The sequence below is a fragment of the Ctenocephalides felis genome, unplaced genomic scaffold (assembly GCF_003426905.1).
Source record: "Ctenocephalides felis isolate EL2017-DRISC unplaced genomic scaffold, ASM342690v1 CF-g0.4_SCAFFOLD_03571, whole genome shotgun sequence".
NCBI classification, from domain to species: Eukaryota; Metazoa; Arthropoda; class Insecta; order Siphonaptera; family Pulicidae; genus Ctenocephalides; species Ctenocephalides felis.
The window spans coordinates 18,116,822-18,136,629 of NW_020539725.1; the positions used below are offsets into that span (position 1 = coordinate 18,116,822).

Here is a 19,808-nt window from a genome sequence, read left to right on the forward strand (position 1 = left end):
TATCAATACAGATCAGATCATACTATTGCATAATAGTTTAATAATAATTCAAATAAATTTTCGAAAGATATATCGATACAATTTTATTATAATCATCAACAAACTAATATAAATTATGCACTTTATGAACAGTATTTTGACACCATTGTACGAGTATGTAGCTGAATTTGTTCAAAGTATATTTTACAAATTAGTATTTCTGTGATGAAAAATATAAAATGGTTTTGCCGTTATGTAAGCGTAAATTAAATGCATGTAATATTTGCATTGCAAATTAAATACAGTAAACAAGAATTCAATAAAGACAGTTATTATTATAAATGTTGGTTTATAATAAATCAATAAATCATCAATTAATTGTTATTCAGTATAAAACTTATTAGTAATAATTACTAACTAATTACTATGATTATATTAATTTTCTCTGGTGTGATGGTTAAGCGCACGGATTCGTGTTATAAAGTGATGGATTATACACTTCTTCTGAAAAAATAAAGCATGAAAAAAGAAAACATAAACAAATAAATTTAGAAGCAAAAATTATTTACCTGCCATATTTTTTTATATATCCAAATCACTATTTTTTATATTTATGAAGCAAAAATGAAAAAGTTACTCAACTTAAATATTATTTTAAGTTAAGTAATTTTTGTTTGATAATATGTTTTATCAGTAACAAAATCTGTAATGAATGTTTTCACAGGACCAGATGTGAGATCCATCGGCCGGGCGGTAATATTATTTTATGGTTTGCACATTCGTGAATTACGAGAAAGGAGATATTTTGTATTGTCCAATGCAACAAAATCTTTACACTTTTACATATACAAAAATTTTTTTTTACAAAAAATATATCCTTTTTTGTAATTCACGAATGTGCAAACCATAAAATAATATTACTGCCCGGCCGATGGATCCCACATCTGGTCCTGTGACAAAAACACATATTTCAAACAAAAGTTACTCAACTTAAAATAATATTTTAAGTTGAATAACTTTTTCATTAGTGCTTCCTACACATAAAAAATAGTGATATTCATATATAAATCAATATTGCAGGTAAATAACTTTTGCTTCTCAATTTATTTGTTTATGTTTCTTTTTTCATGCTTCATTTTTTGAGAAAAAGTCCATAATGAATTATCCTTTATAAACATTTTGTATTATTCTGTAATCATCATCATTAATATTGTTATTCTATATTTGAAACAATGAGTTTTTGACAGGAGAACCTGATGATGGAACGTACCTAGTTCCGAAAAGTCGTAATTAAACATCTAGAAAAAAAACTTATTATTGGATTAATTGTTCGGAAAAGAAACCCCTATCAATTTATTAAAAAATCCAGGAAATATCAATTATATATATACATGTGTGTGTGTGTGTGTGGGTGTGTGTGTGTGTGGGTGTGTTTTTATGCATACATCAGTTTAGAAACAAACAGAAAATACAAGAGGAGATTTATTTCTTAAGCGATGATCTTATTATTTCCAAGGTTATGATCAAAATAATTTCATAAAATTTTAATTATACCACGACAATGCAACCCTTTCGGATTACAAAAAACCTTGTTTCTTTCATCATATTACACCATTCTTTATGTTCATTGAAAAGTGATGAAATTGTATTTCGAATTAAAACAACTTAAGAGGCTTTTATTTATTAATCTTCTTAAATATCTTTAAATAAATTGTATACCCTTTGATATCAAAAAAGAAAATCATTAAGAAATTAAGGTACCGTGTCAAAGAATAGAATATAAATAAAATAGAAATTATATTTTACCATATGATGTCTTTAGCATGTGCAATGATATTGAGTATTGACTTCATTTCTGTTTTATTTAGTATAAAATAATTGTATAGAAATTGTGTTGAATTATTGTGTACATAATAATATAAAAATATAATATCAATTTTAATTTTATAATACAAATCGTTGCAGAGTTATTTAGTAGCAAATAATATGTTACAGGCAACCTGATATCTAGCAGTAGTGAGAATATTGAACAAAAGTGCATAAAAAACCTATAGTAAATAAAGAAATAGGGTAGAGCGTGTCTTAAAGGTCAAAAATCAGTATAGTTAAACAATTTTTAACAACACTATTTGCAAGTAGAGGGAAAAATATGTATAATCAGCCAACACCTTGATTCTTACGACGATGCTATCCGAAGATAAACAATAGAAATGTGTATTTTCTTTCGTCGTTAGGTTTTTTGGTTGTGAGCACTGTTGTTTAGTTTCCGAAACCTTAATATTATTTTAAAATATACGTCATTTAATTGTTCATACGTCATATATAACCTCACATAAAGCTTACATCTGGGCGGGGTAAAAAGAGTCAATTAACATTTACTTTGGCAAAGGTGTAAAAAAAGAAAATAAGTAAAATAAGTTGGATAAAGCAATTTTACAATATATAAATTGAATAAATATTTATCCACTTCTGCCGATAAATGTTTCTGACGAATTACCAGATCAAGGTTAGATACAGTATTATGTACTGATAAAACTTATATTTTGCATTAGTGGAATTATGTAGCTATTATAATAGCTACATAATTCCACTAATGCAAAATATAAGTTTTATCAGTACATAATACTGTATCTAACCTTGATCTGGTAATTCGTCAGAAACATTTATCGGCAGAAGTGGATAAATATTTATTCAATTTATATATTGTAAAATTGCTTTATCCAACTTATTTTACTTATTTTCTTTTTTTACACCTTTGCCAAAGTAAATGTTAATTGACTCTTTTTACCCCGCCCAGATGTAAGCTTTATGTGAGGTTATATATGACGTATGAACAATTAAATAATTATTTAGTAAAATCTCTTTGAAATTGAAAATAAGATATTGGATCTGTTTGGCAGATAGCCGTCCCATTTTACCTTGCTTATGGGGTAAAAAAGACCAGGTTATAAACTTTTGAAAAACAGCAAAATAATGCATTTCTACAATGATGAATTAGTTGGGAGTTTTACTGAGCATTGTCAGATAGCTGTTTCTTTGATATGTGATATTTATTGTGATGTAATTGGTTTGGTTTTCATAATATAATTATGAAGTGAAAGTGGACCTTCAAAGTCAAAGTGGACCTTTGTACCCCGCCTTATTCTATATGAAAATTAATATGATGTAGAATATTAAATAAAATAGTATGTACAATAAAATAATGTATGTGACTGCAGCGAGAAAAAAATATAGTATGCACCTTATTTTTAAACCTAATTATCAATCTTCATTTTATTTATATTTAGGATAGCGTATTTAATTTTCAGTTATTGAAGGCTAGAATATTAGCCAAAAAATATCGTTGTAAAAAGATAAACATTAAAAATTTCATATCTTCATTGATGTTACGCCTGATCATTAGAATGATTTATATTTGTGTATAGTTTGTGCATATCAGATGATGAACTTTAAAAGTGATATTTATTTATCTCTTTGAATTTTCTGCATGTGTTAATATTTGTTCAAAACTTAAAAGTAGACAGACGTCAATCATGAGGTGTAACATTATACAAAAGATTCACCAACTCTTGACTGTATTCTAATTATTGCAAATCATCCAAAAGTTCTTTGAACTTAAGAAATGAATTCTTCTCATGAATTTTTAAAATCAAGCATCAAAATACTTTGGGGATTCCAGTGACTAAAAGTAAAATAAATAAAAATAATTCCGTAAAATACCCAGAACATATAAATGAAGAATTAGCAAAGGCTGATGAATATGCATTGATAAAAACACTTAATTACCAATCATCAAAAAAGAATATTTTTTGATTCTGTTTCGAACAATTATGACTAATAGTTGATGTAATAAAGTTTTTGTACATTTTTGTTTTATAAATTAGAAATTTATTCAATATGTCTATATACTTAGAATATTTTTATGCCACCAAAATGATGAATAATCGGACTATTATTATAGAATATTAGATAAACCCTTTTACAGTGATATCTGTATTTGCACATCACTGCTTTTAGAATATAATTACCCCATTACCACGCCATAAAGATAATAATCACAATTTCATTTAAATTTATGAGGATTTTCTTTAAATGCTTTTATATATAGAACCCTTTGAAAGATAAGCCATAATTATGTATCATATTAACATAAATATGGAGATAATATCGAATTAGGAGTTAATATGACGATATTCATGTTTAGAGGCAGTTTTAATTTTATACAAGTTTCATTTACAAGATTTTAATTGCAATGTACTTTACAGCATGTTGATTACATTAAAATTATTTTTTATGTGGTATTCATTTGTAATTTTATAATTAGTTACCAAATCAATTTCAAATTAAGAGTCATCGGCATTTTGCATTAAGGCAAGTTGCATGAACTTCCCCGTATGCGTAAAAAATAATATTTAATTCTTATTCCAAAATTGAATGATATTTTATAATTAACCCGTTATTGGAAGGACTATAATATTTTAGGATATTCATTACGACCACGATCTTACAAAGTTTTATCAAACCCAACAAAAAAAATGTTTGAACAATTAATTACAAAGTAAATGGCAGGCCGATCTTCACTAAAAGCTAATCAGCAACGTTTTCTACTAATATCATTTATCTGGTAATTATTAAGAAGCTGCTGAATGATTATAGCACAAAACTAATAAATGCGAGTTTTTATCTAGTTTTATCGAATTGCTTTGAAATTTTTAAAATCGGTGCAGCCATTTATGAAAGGACGTCGACGATAGGTTAAATATGGAACACTTACTTACTCACTATTTATAATTGTGATGTCAAATGATTCAGAATGAGTTGATCCGTCAAGAAACAATAAAATTAGGATTCAGTCGAATAGGAAAAATTTCTAGTTAAATATAAATTTAAGAAAAATCAATCATATTTTAATAATTATGAGATAATTATTGATATAAATTCCAGCGGCAATATTAGTAGACATTATAGTCAACTACTATACTACTACTATTTTCTTCTAATGGAAAAATTTTAATTAGTCCAGACAGCTCTATGAAAACAATTATTCAATAGTAAACTTTTATATTTTAGAAGTGCGTTGCTTTACAATTACATTAATATTTATATTCTAAATATAAACGAACAGAAAATACCGTTCCACTTGCAATAATAAATAAATTAAACCACACATACAATAGATTGCATTGTCCCATCATATGCAAAAAACTGCATTATACTTTGTCAAATATATTTTTTATTTCACTTCATTACCTTTTTGTATTTTGGAATACTTTGTGATTACTTTGTATGCCACTTTTTAATATATCATTAAAATTTAAATGTTTATAACGAAATTCAAGTTCTCAAAACTAGGATAACAATTTAGCATATCTTCGTTTTCAAGTATCTTTGTTTAAAATGATATTTGTCAAATGAGAAAATAAATTATTTTTTTTAAACAAATAATAACGATATGCATAATAATTTTTCTAAACAAACAGGAGGCTAGACAAGAATTTTATTTAATAGTTAATTATATTATTTCAATTCAAAAACTGAAACCAAATTTAAATGTTTTCTATACAGAAATACAAATATGTAAATATATATTCATAAATTATTTATAGTACAATTGATGATATTTATATTCGATGGGATGCGTTACATTTAGCATATTATTAGCACATCAAAAATATTTAAAAAACTGAATATTTTATATTTTTAAAGCAAACCAAACTAATTAATATCATTTAAATAAATATCATCTAAAGTCTCTCTAAACAGAATGTATTCACTTTCACATAATTAAGTTTTAAATGAATTGCTATAATTACGTTGTTATAATTACAATTTTTAAATTTCTTGAATATTTTAACAATCAATATTTCGAATTTTGATAATTCATAAATTAAGTTAAAAATTCATATGATATAAATTCGTAAATAATATATAAAAGTTTTCGATAAACATGTTCTTATATCACATAATTTGTGAACACTATTACATGAAATTATTTTCTCCATTGAATGGGAGCTTTTTTAATATTGGCATATTTAATTTAGTGATCTATTAAATTAGATGAAAATATAAAATGCCGGGGGATATAATTATAAAATATATAAATTAATTATCAAATCAAATGACTACTTTTAATAAAGAGATGAAACTATTAGTAAATTTGTTAAATGTAATTTTCTTGATTTACTTGTTCCTTGATATTCAGTAATATAATAGTTTAAAATACTTATAAAAAACATCATGAACTAAGTTCTAAATTTTTGCCATTTATGAAACAAGTTAAAATGCTACTCTAGAAATAATAAAGAATATAAACACAAAGTTTAATGAAATTGGAAAGTGTGGCAGGAAGGTGAAAATTGAGGGTTGCATCCATGCATTTTTCAAAATGCACTCAAAAAAAAAAAGAAAATTGATTCAATGCAGTAAAGAATAAGTTAAAGTTGGAAAACTCTTGCTGAAATTATTTTTTTTTTTTTGTAAAATTGAGCTTTCTATAGGCTCAAAAAATCTCAAATTCAGTCACAAACTTTCACTGGCAGAAATTGAGATGAAAAACGATGTAATTACTGTAATAATTCATACGAAATAAGAGTTTGTGGTACGAGAGTGAAAACTTAGGGTTATGTGCTTTTATACACGAAAAAATGACCAAAACAATTAAAAATAAAATTGGAATAGTCAACATCACGTGGTTTCAATCGTGGTTTCAATCAAAATTGTACAAAAACCTGTCCGGAGATATACCTAAAAGATTTCCAAACTTTAACGGGAATTGGATTATGGTTTTTAAATTTATAGGGCATAAACACACACAAACAAATAGATATATAAAAAATTATAATGAAAATTTAACTTATTTTTATCTTGGCTGAACTAAAACCATTGGCTGATTGAAAATTTCCAAATCATATATTGTGTTCCGATATTACATAAATCGACATTTGCACGAACCATGCTCCGCGTACCCTATGTTTCACTTAAATTATTAATGCATTTAGGTTATTAACTATCACTAATATGTACCGAAATAATTCCTTATTCATGTATATAATTGGAACTATTATTATTGCATTGGTCAAATGATCAAATCGCGTTGAACTATGCTCGTGCCATCGTATAAATATTCATGGCTGCCATACATTATCATATATAAGCCTCGCTTACATTCTCATCTGTTTGAATCGAAGTAAATCCATAGAAGTAAATGCATCGAGCAATACGGATCCGTCTAGGACTTCAATAAATTAATTAGTAATAGTTGTAATGAGATGATGATAAACGTATTCAATATGAACAAGTTATATGTAGTTGTGTTATTTTTTGCAATTCTGCAATGTGTATTATGTGAACCTTTAGTAAAAGTGACCCAAGGAATGCTGAGAGGCAAAGAGTACGTCACCGATGATGGTCAATGTTACCATGCTTACAAAGGGATACCGTATGCGAAAGCACCGTTAGGACATTTGAGGTTCAAGGTAAATTTATGAAAGTATTTGATGAAAGTGCAATAGTTTAAATTATATTTATGCGATCAGATTTGAAGTTCGAGCAGTATGATGTCAAGCTGTAGTGATATCAGTTTTTACTTGAAAATAGAAAGCAATATGCTTCCAAGTATAATTAAAGTCATACTTCAAATATGACATGATGGGTTTGTCATTGTAATTAGCATTTAGAAATGAGCCTTTATTAGAGAAATAAAGTAATTGCTGATTAATAAATTCTATAATATTCGTTCATACAGTGGATTATGTCAAACAACGCCTAAACAAATATTGTTTTCGCAACTTCACTCATCATGTAATAATTGTGTTTCATGTAATTAAAAGAACTTCATGTAATTAAAAGTAACATACATTCATTGACTGATGGTATTTTTTTACATTTTCGCTGGCGATATAATCTCATTCTTTGAACAGCTGTTACATCTGTTCTGCCTAAAAAATAATTTCCATTTCAATAACTTCAAAGATTTATAGAAACTACGAATAAGATAAAAATTATTTAAATAAACTTATGTTTCATACACGGCGCAAATGCTGCATTTGTTTAATCATTTTCATTATAATTATACGGGGGACATGGTAAAATATTCTTCTGATTCAGGCATTTTTCATTAAATCAAGATTTGTACTACGATGTAACATTAAAATGTTTATTTATCTATGCCGATTTCCTTGTTGATATTGGTACGCATACAAAGACAGACTCTATTTACATACGACCCGTGACGATCGAAAGATGAATCATTGGCACTCGACTCTTATCTTATCTTATCTGCCGTAACGCACTTCCGTTGCATTTGTACGAATTTACAACCTAGTCGCGCCTAAAGAAGTTTTACTTCAAAAATTTATCAGTATCACATAAATTGTAATATGTATTGAAATTCATCACATAGAGATGGGTCTAATGTTTGGGTTGTCATCTTTAAAAAAAACGTCGTAGTTTGAAAGTAGTTAATCACAAGAGCTCATTAAACCCTTAGGTTCTGATTACTGTTTAAATAAAGAAGTACGTACATACAATTGTTTTTAAAGTAAATGTTGCATTTATTTATATAAATTAAAATAGTATTACTACATTTTTTGAGATGTCAGACATAATTGCTATATCAAAGAATTTTTTCGGTTTGATTAAATTTTTTCGTAAAATTAAGTATGATTCATTAAGTATGATTCATTAAATATACAAATTATTTCAGTATATATTAAATGTCCAATAAGTATTTCAAACATTTGACCAGCAAATAAATAATTTTTTTCTCATTCACGTAACACACACGTTATTTAACATTGATCATTACGTTTATATAATAAATTTTAATGACTCTAAAATTGCAGTATGAATTTAATTAACTAGTGTTATGCAAGTATTTATTATGATAATTGTTTTTAATTAATGTAAATTATTAAAATAACACTCGTCATTAAATGTGGAAAGTATTGTTCAAATGGATATTCCTAATACACTTCAGAGTAAATTAAAGGTAAAATTGTCCAATCCGGTTGTGATTAATTAACTACACTCGAAGTATTTGTTCCCATTTTTATGATTATGTGCAGAGTCGATTTTCACTTGAGATTTGACATCTAAAACATCAAGTAGAAATTTAACATCAAAGCTGCCTAATATCGGGCCAGCAAACTAGCCCACGTCGAAATAATTTTGCCACCACTGGGCTCGACAAATAAAATTGTGTATAAAATTCATACACTTTTCTAATAATAATAATAATATTTATAGGCACCTCAAGAACCGGAATCATGGTTCGGTGTGCGTAAGGCCTTTACCGAGGGCAACATTTGCAAGCAATATGACCTGTCTACCGGCGAAAAAAAAATTGCAGGTGAAGAAAATGATTAATTATTAATTAAATGTAGCACATGTAAAAACTAAAAATTAAGTTTTATTTCAGGCGATGAAGACTGTCTATATTTAAACGTATACACGCCTAAAACTTACAAGAAAACTCAGGCTGACTTACCAGTGATGGTGTGGCTTCATGGAGGAGGATTTTTAAGCGGTTCTGGAAATTCAGATACTTTTGGCCCTGACTGGTTGGTTGCTCGTAATATGGTTGTGGTGACCCTAAATTATCGACTGGGGCCTTTTGGGTTTCTCAACTTGGGAATTGAAGATGCCCCTGGAAATATGGGATTGAAAGATCAAGTTAGTAATTAATTAATAATTTATTTCAAAATTGAAAGTAATTAATATTTATAAGAAATGTCTTTCCTTCGAATTATATTATTTTTTAAAATTCAAGTTAAATTCGATTTTTTAAGGAAATTGTCCTATTTATTTAAAAAAAAATAGTAAAAGCTGATTTTGAAAGTTCTAATATATTCAAACAAAACTATGAATTTTCTGTTGTATATAATTCTATTCATAACAATTTATTTCAAATTGGCGGTTTTATCAATTACATTATAATTGTTATATAACCTATTTAGTTTCATGGTAAATGGTAATACTAAGAAAGTGCATTAAAATTATAAATCCAATACCAGATTAATGAATACGCTATTTATACTTTCGAATATGTAAGATGTAAAAATTAAACATCATGCAAATATCTCAATATAGTTTTGTTTTCAGATGCGATTCAAAAAATAAAATAGTAGTTAATGAATGTAAGTAGTCGTGTTATATATCTGATCTAAAAGAGTGATCAATATTTTTATTATTATGTTATAGTTTTACTAATATTTTAATTTTATAATAAAAGCACCCAATAATAACATAGGAATTAATATAATATATGCAATAATATGAAAAATAAAAAATTGTTATTCAGAAATGGCAGAAGCATGCAAGATATTTTATATTTAACAACGAGAAAGAAACGTTCAATAATAAGCAAAACAAAATGCAATGGAAATAAATTAGAGATATAATTATCAACTTATCAATAGATTATGGTGCCAATTTTCTATTAAAATGGACTGTAACTTAGCCTTGTTATGGCAAAAAGCATTTCACAAAAAAAGAGGGTAACATGGCGTCTATTTTACTGGAGACTATAGATAAATTGAGAAGTCTTAAATTCAATTAAAATTTAAGTTGTCCTATTGGTGATATTTTTTATAGATAATAAAGTTATGTAGTTGATCGTTGCTTAAGTTTCTTGCTCCCTTTGTCTCTAGGTTGCAGCTCTCCAATGGGTCCAAGATAATATAGATGGTTTTGGAGGAGATCCTAAAAATGTAACATTAGCTGGGTCTAGTGCAGGTGCAGCAAGTGTAAATTATTTAGTTTTATCGGAAAATACGAAAGATTTATTCCAAAAGGCTGCTATATTAGGAGGAAGCGCTCTCAATCCGTGGGCAGTTGACCATAATCCAAAAGAGGTAAAAAAATGATTTATTTTATAAATTCAAAATTACTAAACAAATATTTAAACTAATTGATTGAAAAATCTCCTTATTGATTGAAAAAAATGGCCATACGATATTAACTAAAATGCCGAAAAATAAAAAAAAGGAGATATGTATTGGAGATAAAATCTTTAAAAAAATAAATATATGCAAATATTTATGTATATAAATTTCAAAAACCGATGTATATTATTCAACTAAATTGAATGTTTGAAATTTTTCGAAACCTACAAGTTCTTAATATGTACAATAAAAATCTATTACAATCATTGCACCAAAATCGACAAACAATGAATGGCAAAATATTAAGAATATATATATATATATATATATATATATATATATATGTGTGTATGTGTGTGTGTGTGTGTGTGTGTTTGTTTATGCGTGTTTAAAAAAATAAAAGTTTCATTCTCAGTATACTAAACAATAGCAAATTATAATACTATAGAAAAATATTATTGAACTTCGAACCGGATCAAATTATGCATGAAAAAATATAAACAATCATTTCGGAAACGTTAAAATGATTTGGACACCTTTGGTTTATTACTGTACTTCAAATACAATATTTCATATTCTGGAATCAATAGAGTAGACCTCTAATCGCCATATACAACATTATCACATAGAATTATAGAAACTATGTATTCTGATTGTCTATTAATTAAATAAGAGAAATATTCTGGAAAAATAAAGGAAATAGGATATTTTAACGTAATAGTGAATAGTTACAATCCAAAATTTCACCATCGATAATGAACCTACAAAAAATCCAGAAAACGTGTTTATACCTTAGTAAATCCAAGACTAATTTATTTATATATTTATATAATAAATTCATAAACCAGCCGTAATCATAGTTAAAGGGACCGCCATCTAACTTTTGCAGCCATTTTAAATCTTTAGCATCCATTTTGATTTTTTTGGCAACCATTTAAAACCAAAACTATTATTTCAAATTAAAAAAAAAACAGTAGTTTTTTTATAGAATTTTCAAAAAAAAGTTATTTGGCGGACTCTATAGAAAATATTAATTCGAACTCTAGCCAATAATCTTCCTGAAGCTTTGAGATTGTATGTGCATATTATTTATTAATTTCCATATGTTGTTTAGAATGCATATAAACTTTCTGAAGCTTTGGGCCACATTGCCTCCTCTGAAAACGACGCTTTGGACTTCCTCAAATCAGCTTCTGCTGATGATGTCATTCAAGCAGTAGGAAGTCCACCTTGGTCAACAGTCGTTGCTGATGAAAATCATTTGATTGGCAACATTACATTTGTCCCGAGTATAGAAAAAGAATTGGCTGGTGAAAAATCAATAATTACATCCGCCGTTAAGGATATTATAAAATCAGGAAACTTCCAGCACGTCCCAATGCTCTTTGGATTTGCTGATGGTGAAGGAATTTTAGCATACAAAGACGCTAAATTAGATCCAGTAACTTATGGACTCAAAGACGTAGATTTCGGTTGGTATGTACCAAAAGAACTTTGCTTGACAGAAAATACAGAAAAATTTCATGATGTGGCTGAGATGATAAAATTTTTTTATTGCGGAGAAGATGTTTGCGCTGATTTCGACGTGGACACATTCATGAGAATTAAAGGTGACACGTGGATTATCAGGGGAATTGATAATATGGTGAATCTTTTGGCACACCATTCTTCGCAACCAATTTACTATTATGAGTTTGCATTTGATGAATTTGGAGTATTGAGAGACTTTTATGGAGATACAAATATAAAAGGAGCATGTCATGCAGATGATCGCAGCTTTTTCTTCAAGAATAAAAATATTGTTCTTCCCAAGGATGTTAACGAAAATGTGAACAAAACTCACCAAAGATTCATGGAAATAATTTCTAATTTCATAAATACAGGGTAGGTAAAATTATATCTTATATTCGATTTTGATAGGCACATAGTTTCATATAGAAAATCAGGGATATACTATTAACCAACGATTAAATTTTACATATAAAACCAAACAGTCAAATTAAAATATAAATTGAAAAATTAAAAAAAAATAGCTATTATCTGTTTTGACATTATATATGATTCATCATTCAGCAACAAGAATTTAAACATTTTTTATATTTCTAATAAGAACAACAACAAAAATTTATCCACCATTTGAATTCCTCAGTTTTTAATAAATTAGCGTGTAACATTATAATTTTTGGAGAAACCTGTTAAATAACAAAATTTCAATGTTTACTTTGAAAAATAATGCACCTAAACTAAATTTTAACCAATAATTAATAACCCTAACAATTAATAGTAATTAGTTTTTGCTAAAGTAGTAAAAAAGTTACATTTTGGAAGCTTGGAGATGAAAAATACTTTAATAATATACAGTTAAATTTAAATCATATGAACATCTATGGATTAATAATTTTATTTTTTCAGGAATCCCACATATCACAAAACAGAAGAATTGCCTATTGATTGGCAACCTGTCAGCAAAGACACCACGTATTATTTATCTATAGGCAAAGATCTGGAATTAAAAACAAATCCAAAAGCTGAATCATTAACATTCTGGAGGAACTTGATTGTAAATGAGACAGATTGTAATACAGAAAAAGAAATTTAAAAAAGTGCTCATAATATTCATTTTTTAAAATGGAATTCGATTATTATTCCATTTAAAATAAAATTCAAATTTTTGCGCCTAATTTAGTATATTTAGGCAAAACATCCAACGGATTGGAATCATCAGCTGCAGCTGGTTAAGGTCTGAGAAATGATTCAAAATTGAAAACCATCCAGGTCTTCCAAAGTTCAACACAAATTAATAATTGTAAATATTTAAAATGCGTAATATTATGATAATTATTATTATTAGTTTATAATTATAGTTATATAAGAGTAGTTATTAATTTATTACTATTTATAAGCATCCACATGACTTGAATTCTCAAACAATGAAATAAACTTAAAAAAATTCAAACTGATATTATTATTTAATTTTTTAAAAAATAAGAGTAAAGGTATGAACCATAGGGAATAATAATTGCAGTATAATTATTATTATAAACATATTCTTTTAATTGAAAAGAATTAAGTATGTTAGTTTATATCATTAAATAAATTAATTCCAATCAACACTTTTAAAAAATATTACCTAGGAAAAATAAATCGGATATGCAAAACCTTTGTTCAAATAACTAATATTGATGACATTAAATTAATTAATTCATCAAATCAATTAGAACAGAAAAATTCATAATATACGTAAAAACTTTAAAATCAGGCTTCTAAAAAAGCTCTCCAGAAGCTCAATCAAATTTTAAAATGGCATTACATATATTACTAATAAAAAAATTCAAAATGAATAAAATTACAAATGTCTGAATATATTCTAAATTGAAAATTTGGTTTTTGCCACATATTTATCTATTGATTAAAAAAATACATTGTATGAAAGATAAAACGAGAAGACACCATAAAATATCATCAGATTATTAGGAAAAATGAACATAATAATAATTTTCAAATAGTAAATTAATTTATTTGTGGACGCATCTCCAAATGTTTCTTATTTTCTGTATTCTATTCCAACTTTCGTCAAATTTTCTCAACATTGAGATTGTAATGAATGAACAGATTCAGATAAATTAACAGTAAAACTGACCATTTTTTTGTAATCTCAGAAAAGTAATTTTCTGCGATAAAAATTATTTCAATGCTGCATTTTTGACGTATAGCAAACATAAGAGATTATTATATTAAAATCACTATTTACACATAATTTAAACACAGACATAACTCAATTTCTTATCATCCTTTGAGATAAAAACAGTAGCACTTAATTTATTCAAAATGATATTTTAATATTTTTTTGATCTTCTAAGAATTATTTTGGTTTTAAATATTTGCCTGTGAAAAGGACAAATATTTTTATATTCAACTGGGGCAACAAATTGTAAATAATGCTGAAGTATAATTATTTAAAGTTAATAAAAAATTCATTTAATTCAGATCATTCGATTGCCATTATCACATCGTATAAATTGTTTGTTACTATCAAAAATTTAAATCTACAAGATCATTTACAAGTACAAAACATATCATTTATTGGGCATTATTAATCTACAACTAAATCTCTTGTTTTCAAAACTGTGTTATCAGTCTTAGTCAAGAAACAATTGTTTCTGTGTAATTTAAGAGATTATTTTATTTGGTTTTTAGAATAATTAGGACGTTATGAGAACATATCTGTGTTTTTCTAGTTTAAACATTGGTAGGTGCGTGACTTCCATTAAAATTTAATTATTTTATTATATTAGTGAAGCTTTACCGTTAAAAGTATAATTGTTTCTTGGAATCAGTATGAAAAAGCATGCATATGTAATAATTACCTGATAATTTTCAGAGTGATTTTTTATAGTATTTAGTTAATTGTAGTACAAGATTCATTCAAAGTGATAATATAAAAATTATTTATTTAAGTCAGGTTTCGAAAGTTAAAAAACGTGAATATATGTAATTGAATAACGTTACAAAATAGAACAAAATGAGTAAGTGATATTTTGAATTTAGTCAAATTGGATGATTATATCTATCTACTGATACATAAAATTAATTGATTTCATTACAAGGAATTGTGATCGAGTTTTTCTCCTAATTTAGGATTAAATTTCATGATTCGGACAGAAATCAACATTTAATTTGAAAGAAACGGTTAATAATTTTTGAAATCGATAATAAATCAGATAGTACGAGTAACTCTTAAAATTTCAAAAATGTATCGAAAACTGTTATTAACTATTATTCGTGAAGATATGACTAGCCCAATCTTTACTATTCAAAACGATTATAAATGTTAAATCAAAGTGATTATTCAAAATTTTCTCAGAAAATGAATTTTCAAAATTTAAATGTTGATTCAAATGGAACTACAGATCGATCATTTCTATCTTTTATCGAAAATATGCGAACACATAATAATTGATGAATAATTCAGAATGAAATAGTACACCAAAAAAACATAAATTTGTAAATAAATTTAAAATAATATATTTTTATATTTATTTGACTTTATAATATATCAATAATTTTAAAATTGTAATTTTTATTTAATTAACACTTCTCGTACATCTGAGGTCTGCTGAAACCCAAAACGTCACCATTTTCACAAGGTCGCTCGTTTTTGCGCATATTTTAGGCCTTTAATTTTTTAGCATTGTAGATAGTTCAAATTTTATTTTCATTTTTTTTAAATCACTGGGGTCTGCTACACTTCTTGTTTATGCTTCGATGCTGGGCTAAGGTGGTTACTAAAAGGGTTAATAATAGCGTTGAATGAAATAAAATTTTAATGATGAATTTTATTTAACGTCGTAATAAATAAATAAATTGGTTATTTTTCTCTCTGTGGACGTAGCAAATCCTCGTGTTCAAATATGTCAAGGAGTGCTGGAAGGATATTCTTCAGTGACAGAAGATGGAACAACCTTTTATTCCTTTCAAGGAATTCCATATGCCACACCGCCTGTTGGGAACTTAAGATTTCAAGTTGGTATTCTTATAAAACATCACATAAAAATAGTATGGATTATAAAATTAATTTTACTGTATAAAATAATTGAATTCAGTAGTAACTGAATGTGAAATTACTGAATAAAATTTTAATGACTATTTTTATAGCAACTAAAATATTTCTTTTCACTTTTCAAAACAAACTCATTTTGACTTCAAGCAAATCATTAAATTTGTGTTAGGTGAATCCATCGAATTAAAAAACCTTACATCAAATGTTTATGAGCAAAAAATATTTTTTCATGAATTAACAATAGATTTCCGAGAGCAGTCATTTTCACTGTTTTTCATAGATCTCATTTGATTGTTTTTTAGAATTATTACCATTTATTTTAATTTTCTAAGAATCCATTACCACCAACACCATGGGAAGGAGTATTTGAAGCAAAAGAAGAAGGAAATGTGTGCAAACAGTTTCACTTGCTAACAAGAGAACTAACAGGTAATATAATTTATTTTAAATTCATGATAATTATTATAAATTAACAAAAAATTAATATCTTAGAATAATTAAAAAGTTTCTAAATAATCCGAAGAGAAATAAATCAATTTGTAAAACAAATGACTAGAAAACTTGTCCATTTCGATTCAAAATTTGTACTAAGCAATTGTAGAAAATGTGGTGGTTGAAGTATTTTTAAATTAACCTTTCTTTATTATTTAATGTACAAATATAGATTTTACCATAATTCTTCAATTAAAATTCGCAAACTAATCTACAAATATGATTTTTTAGAGAACCAATGAAATTTATGTGTAGAAAAGTTTAGGTGTACTCAATTATATAAGAATATATTTATATATAATTTTGAGTAAAAATGATTTATATTAGACTGTAAGTGGCTAGTTAGAAGTCAATAAATATATTTAAATTAAATTAAAATCATACCTCTATAAACTGATAATGAGATTAATTTATCATCAATGTTAATGTTAAGATTCTACGAATGGTTTCTAGGATTATGTAAAAAATTTGACTTATAGCTATAGTAGAGTTAGCATTTTATCGTGGTATCAAGAATGCAAGATTGTCATAATAAAATTTGAAGTCAACTATAATATTCTCTAGGCAGTGAAGATTGCCTCTTCTTGAATGTTTACACTCCAAAACTTCCTAATAACCAACTCGATGCTGACGAAAAGTTGCCAGTAATGATGTGGATTCATGGAGGAGGCTTTCAAGCTGGTTCTGGAAATACTGTGATTTACGGTCCTGATTGGTTTGTTGATCAAAATGTTATTTTGGTTACAATTAATTACCGTTGCGGAGTTATGGGCTTCCTGAATTTGAATTTACCAGAAGCTCCAGGAAATGCTGGCTTGAAAGATCAAGTGAGAACGAAATGCTATATTTTTAATAATACATTCAGAGTTTTAAATAAGTTTTGAAAGAAAATATACTCTTTAGTTTTTTAAATAGATCGAAAGCATTGATAGAAGACTGTTGATGGTGTACAATGCTTTTCTAGTTACTTCTCCAGCTCTTGTTATAGGATAAAGATTTGATTTTGCTTCACTCAAACATCAACATAGTGTTGCCTATGCATAAATCTTAAAAATCTACAATGACTGATAACCAATATTTATCTTGAAACTTGTTTCCTATGAAATTCTTTCAATAGTTCAAAATATATAAATATTTATTTAAATTAGGTGGCAGCTCTGAAATGGATTCAACAGAACATCAGCCAATTTGGAGGTGATCCAAGTAATGTAACAATATTTGGACAATCAGCAGGTGGAGCAAGTGTAAATTATTTGATGTTATCCGATTCAACTAAAGGATTGTTCCATAAAGCTATAGCAATGAGTGGATCAGCTCTAAATCCTTGGGCTCATCAACTTAATCCAGAAGAGGTAAAACATTCAACAAAAATAAAATATAAATTAATCACGAAATCAGAAACTGAAGACAAAAAAAACATTCATCCATAAGCACATTATTTACCCAAATTACGCATTATATGAATTTAGTATTAGCCTATTATATTTATTGAAAATTAGCATTTACTCTAGATCTGCATCTTTAGTTTAGTAATTTTTACTTCTATTTTCAGAATGCTTTAAAACTTTGCAGAGCATTAGGATTCAATCCCGAGAATAACAAAACCGCATTGGAATTTCTTCGACTTGTACCCGAAGATAAATTATATAATACCATTGGAAAACATCCAAACACCACTGTGACACAAGAAGACAGTTTTGCTTTCAGAGATATCATTTTTCTACCATCAGTTGAACAGAAGTTTTCCCAACAAGAATCACTTTTAGATGAACCTGCATTAGACAGAATGGCTAATGGAAAATTTCAAAATGTTCCTTTAATGACTGGATATACCAGTAAAGAAGGACTATTTGTCTTCAGGGATGCTTCGGATGAGCCTGTCTTGTTCGGTTTGAAAGATATAGATTTTACCAGATATATTCCTAGGGAGTTAAGCTCCAAACCTGATTTTGATAAACACCTTGAAGTAGCTGCAAAAATTAAAGAATTTTATTACTCCAATCGCCAAATAGATGAAACCAATATCGATGATTTTGTGAGTATCAAAAGTGATCTTTGGTTCAACCGAGGTGTCGATACCATGGTTCGAGAAATTTCCAAAAAATCCAAACAACCAGTGTACTATTATGAGTTCAAATTTGACGAATTCAGTATTACAAAACTGGTTAATCATGATATGGAATATGCAGGAGCTACTCATGGAGAAGATTTGGGATATTTGTTCAAACATAAACTAGTTGAGTTGCCTCGAGAAGAGGAATCAATTGAGAAAACTAGAAAATCTCTACTAAAATTATATGTCAACTTTGCTAAAACTGGGTCAGTATAGATCACATTTTTACTTTTTATTTTATTATTTATAATTTTTCAATTAATTTATAACATATTTATATATTTTGCAGAAATCCTACGCCTGATAATTCATTGTCAGTAATTTGGAAACCAGTAACGAATAAAAATTTATATTACCTTGAGATAGACAAAGAATTAAAACTGCTTGAAAATCCTAAGAAAGAGGCAATGCATTTTTGGAGGGAGTTAATAGACCAGTACAAATAATAAAGATTAACTAATTTTAACTTGTATACAATTAATATAATTATTATTTATTTATAATGGTGCATTTATTATACATGTGTACTTCAATAGATATGAATATCACTAATCCATTTTATAATGTGAGGGTCTTTAGTTATATTCGTAAATTATATTATTAATTAAATATAAAAAATAAAAAAAATAAATAAAAAATTGTATAAAATAATATGATCTATTGATCGATGATTTTTAACGCCGATTCGATTTAGTAAGTTCGCTATATATCGAGTAATACAATTGGTAATCTATTTGTTATTTTTTTATTTAATTTATGATAGTTATTCAAATGCTTCTTA

The 19,808-nt window shown here is 26.9% G+C and overlaps 2 protein-coding genes across 2 annotated transcripts in view; one reads left to right on the plus strand and one right to left on the minus strand.

Annotated features, from left to right (window-relative positions):
* LOC113385713 (zinc finger BED domain-containing protein 1-like) overlaps nucleotides 1-4,012 on the minus strand; it is a 9,928-nt gene extending 5,916 nt beyond the window's left edge. Inside the window, exon 1 of the mRNA XM_026623552.1 lies at nucleotides 4,008-4,012. Within this exon, the coding sequence (XP_026479337.1) occupies nucleotides 4,008-4,012 (5 nt within the window). The remainder of the gene's footprint in view (nucleotides 1-4,007) is intronic.
* A 3,238-nt stretch (nucleotides 4,013-7,250) lies between these two features.
* On the plus strand, nucleotides 7,251-19,473 carry LOC113385717. The gene is made up of 12 exons (XM_026623555.1): nucleotides 7,251-7,454; nucleotides 9,226-9,328; nucleotides 9,398-9,651; nucleotides 10,629-10,832; nucleotides 11,977-12,746; nucleotides 13,275-13,438; nucleotides 16,240-16,385; nucleotides 16,755-16,851; nucleotides 17,479-17,741; nucleotides 18,063-18,266; nucleotides 18,467-19,233; nucleotides 19,317-19,473. The coding sequence occupies exons 1-12, from the start codon at nucleotides 7,251-7,253 to the stop codon at nucleotides 19,471-19,473; spliced, it is 3,333 nt and encodes a 1,110-aa protein (XP_026479340.1).
* The last annotated feature ends 335 nt before the right edge of the window (nucleotides 19,474-19,808 follow it).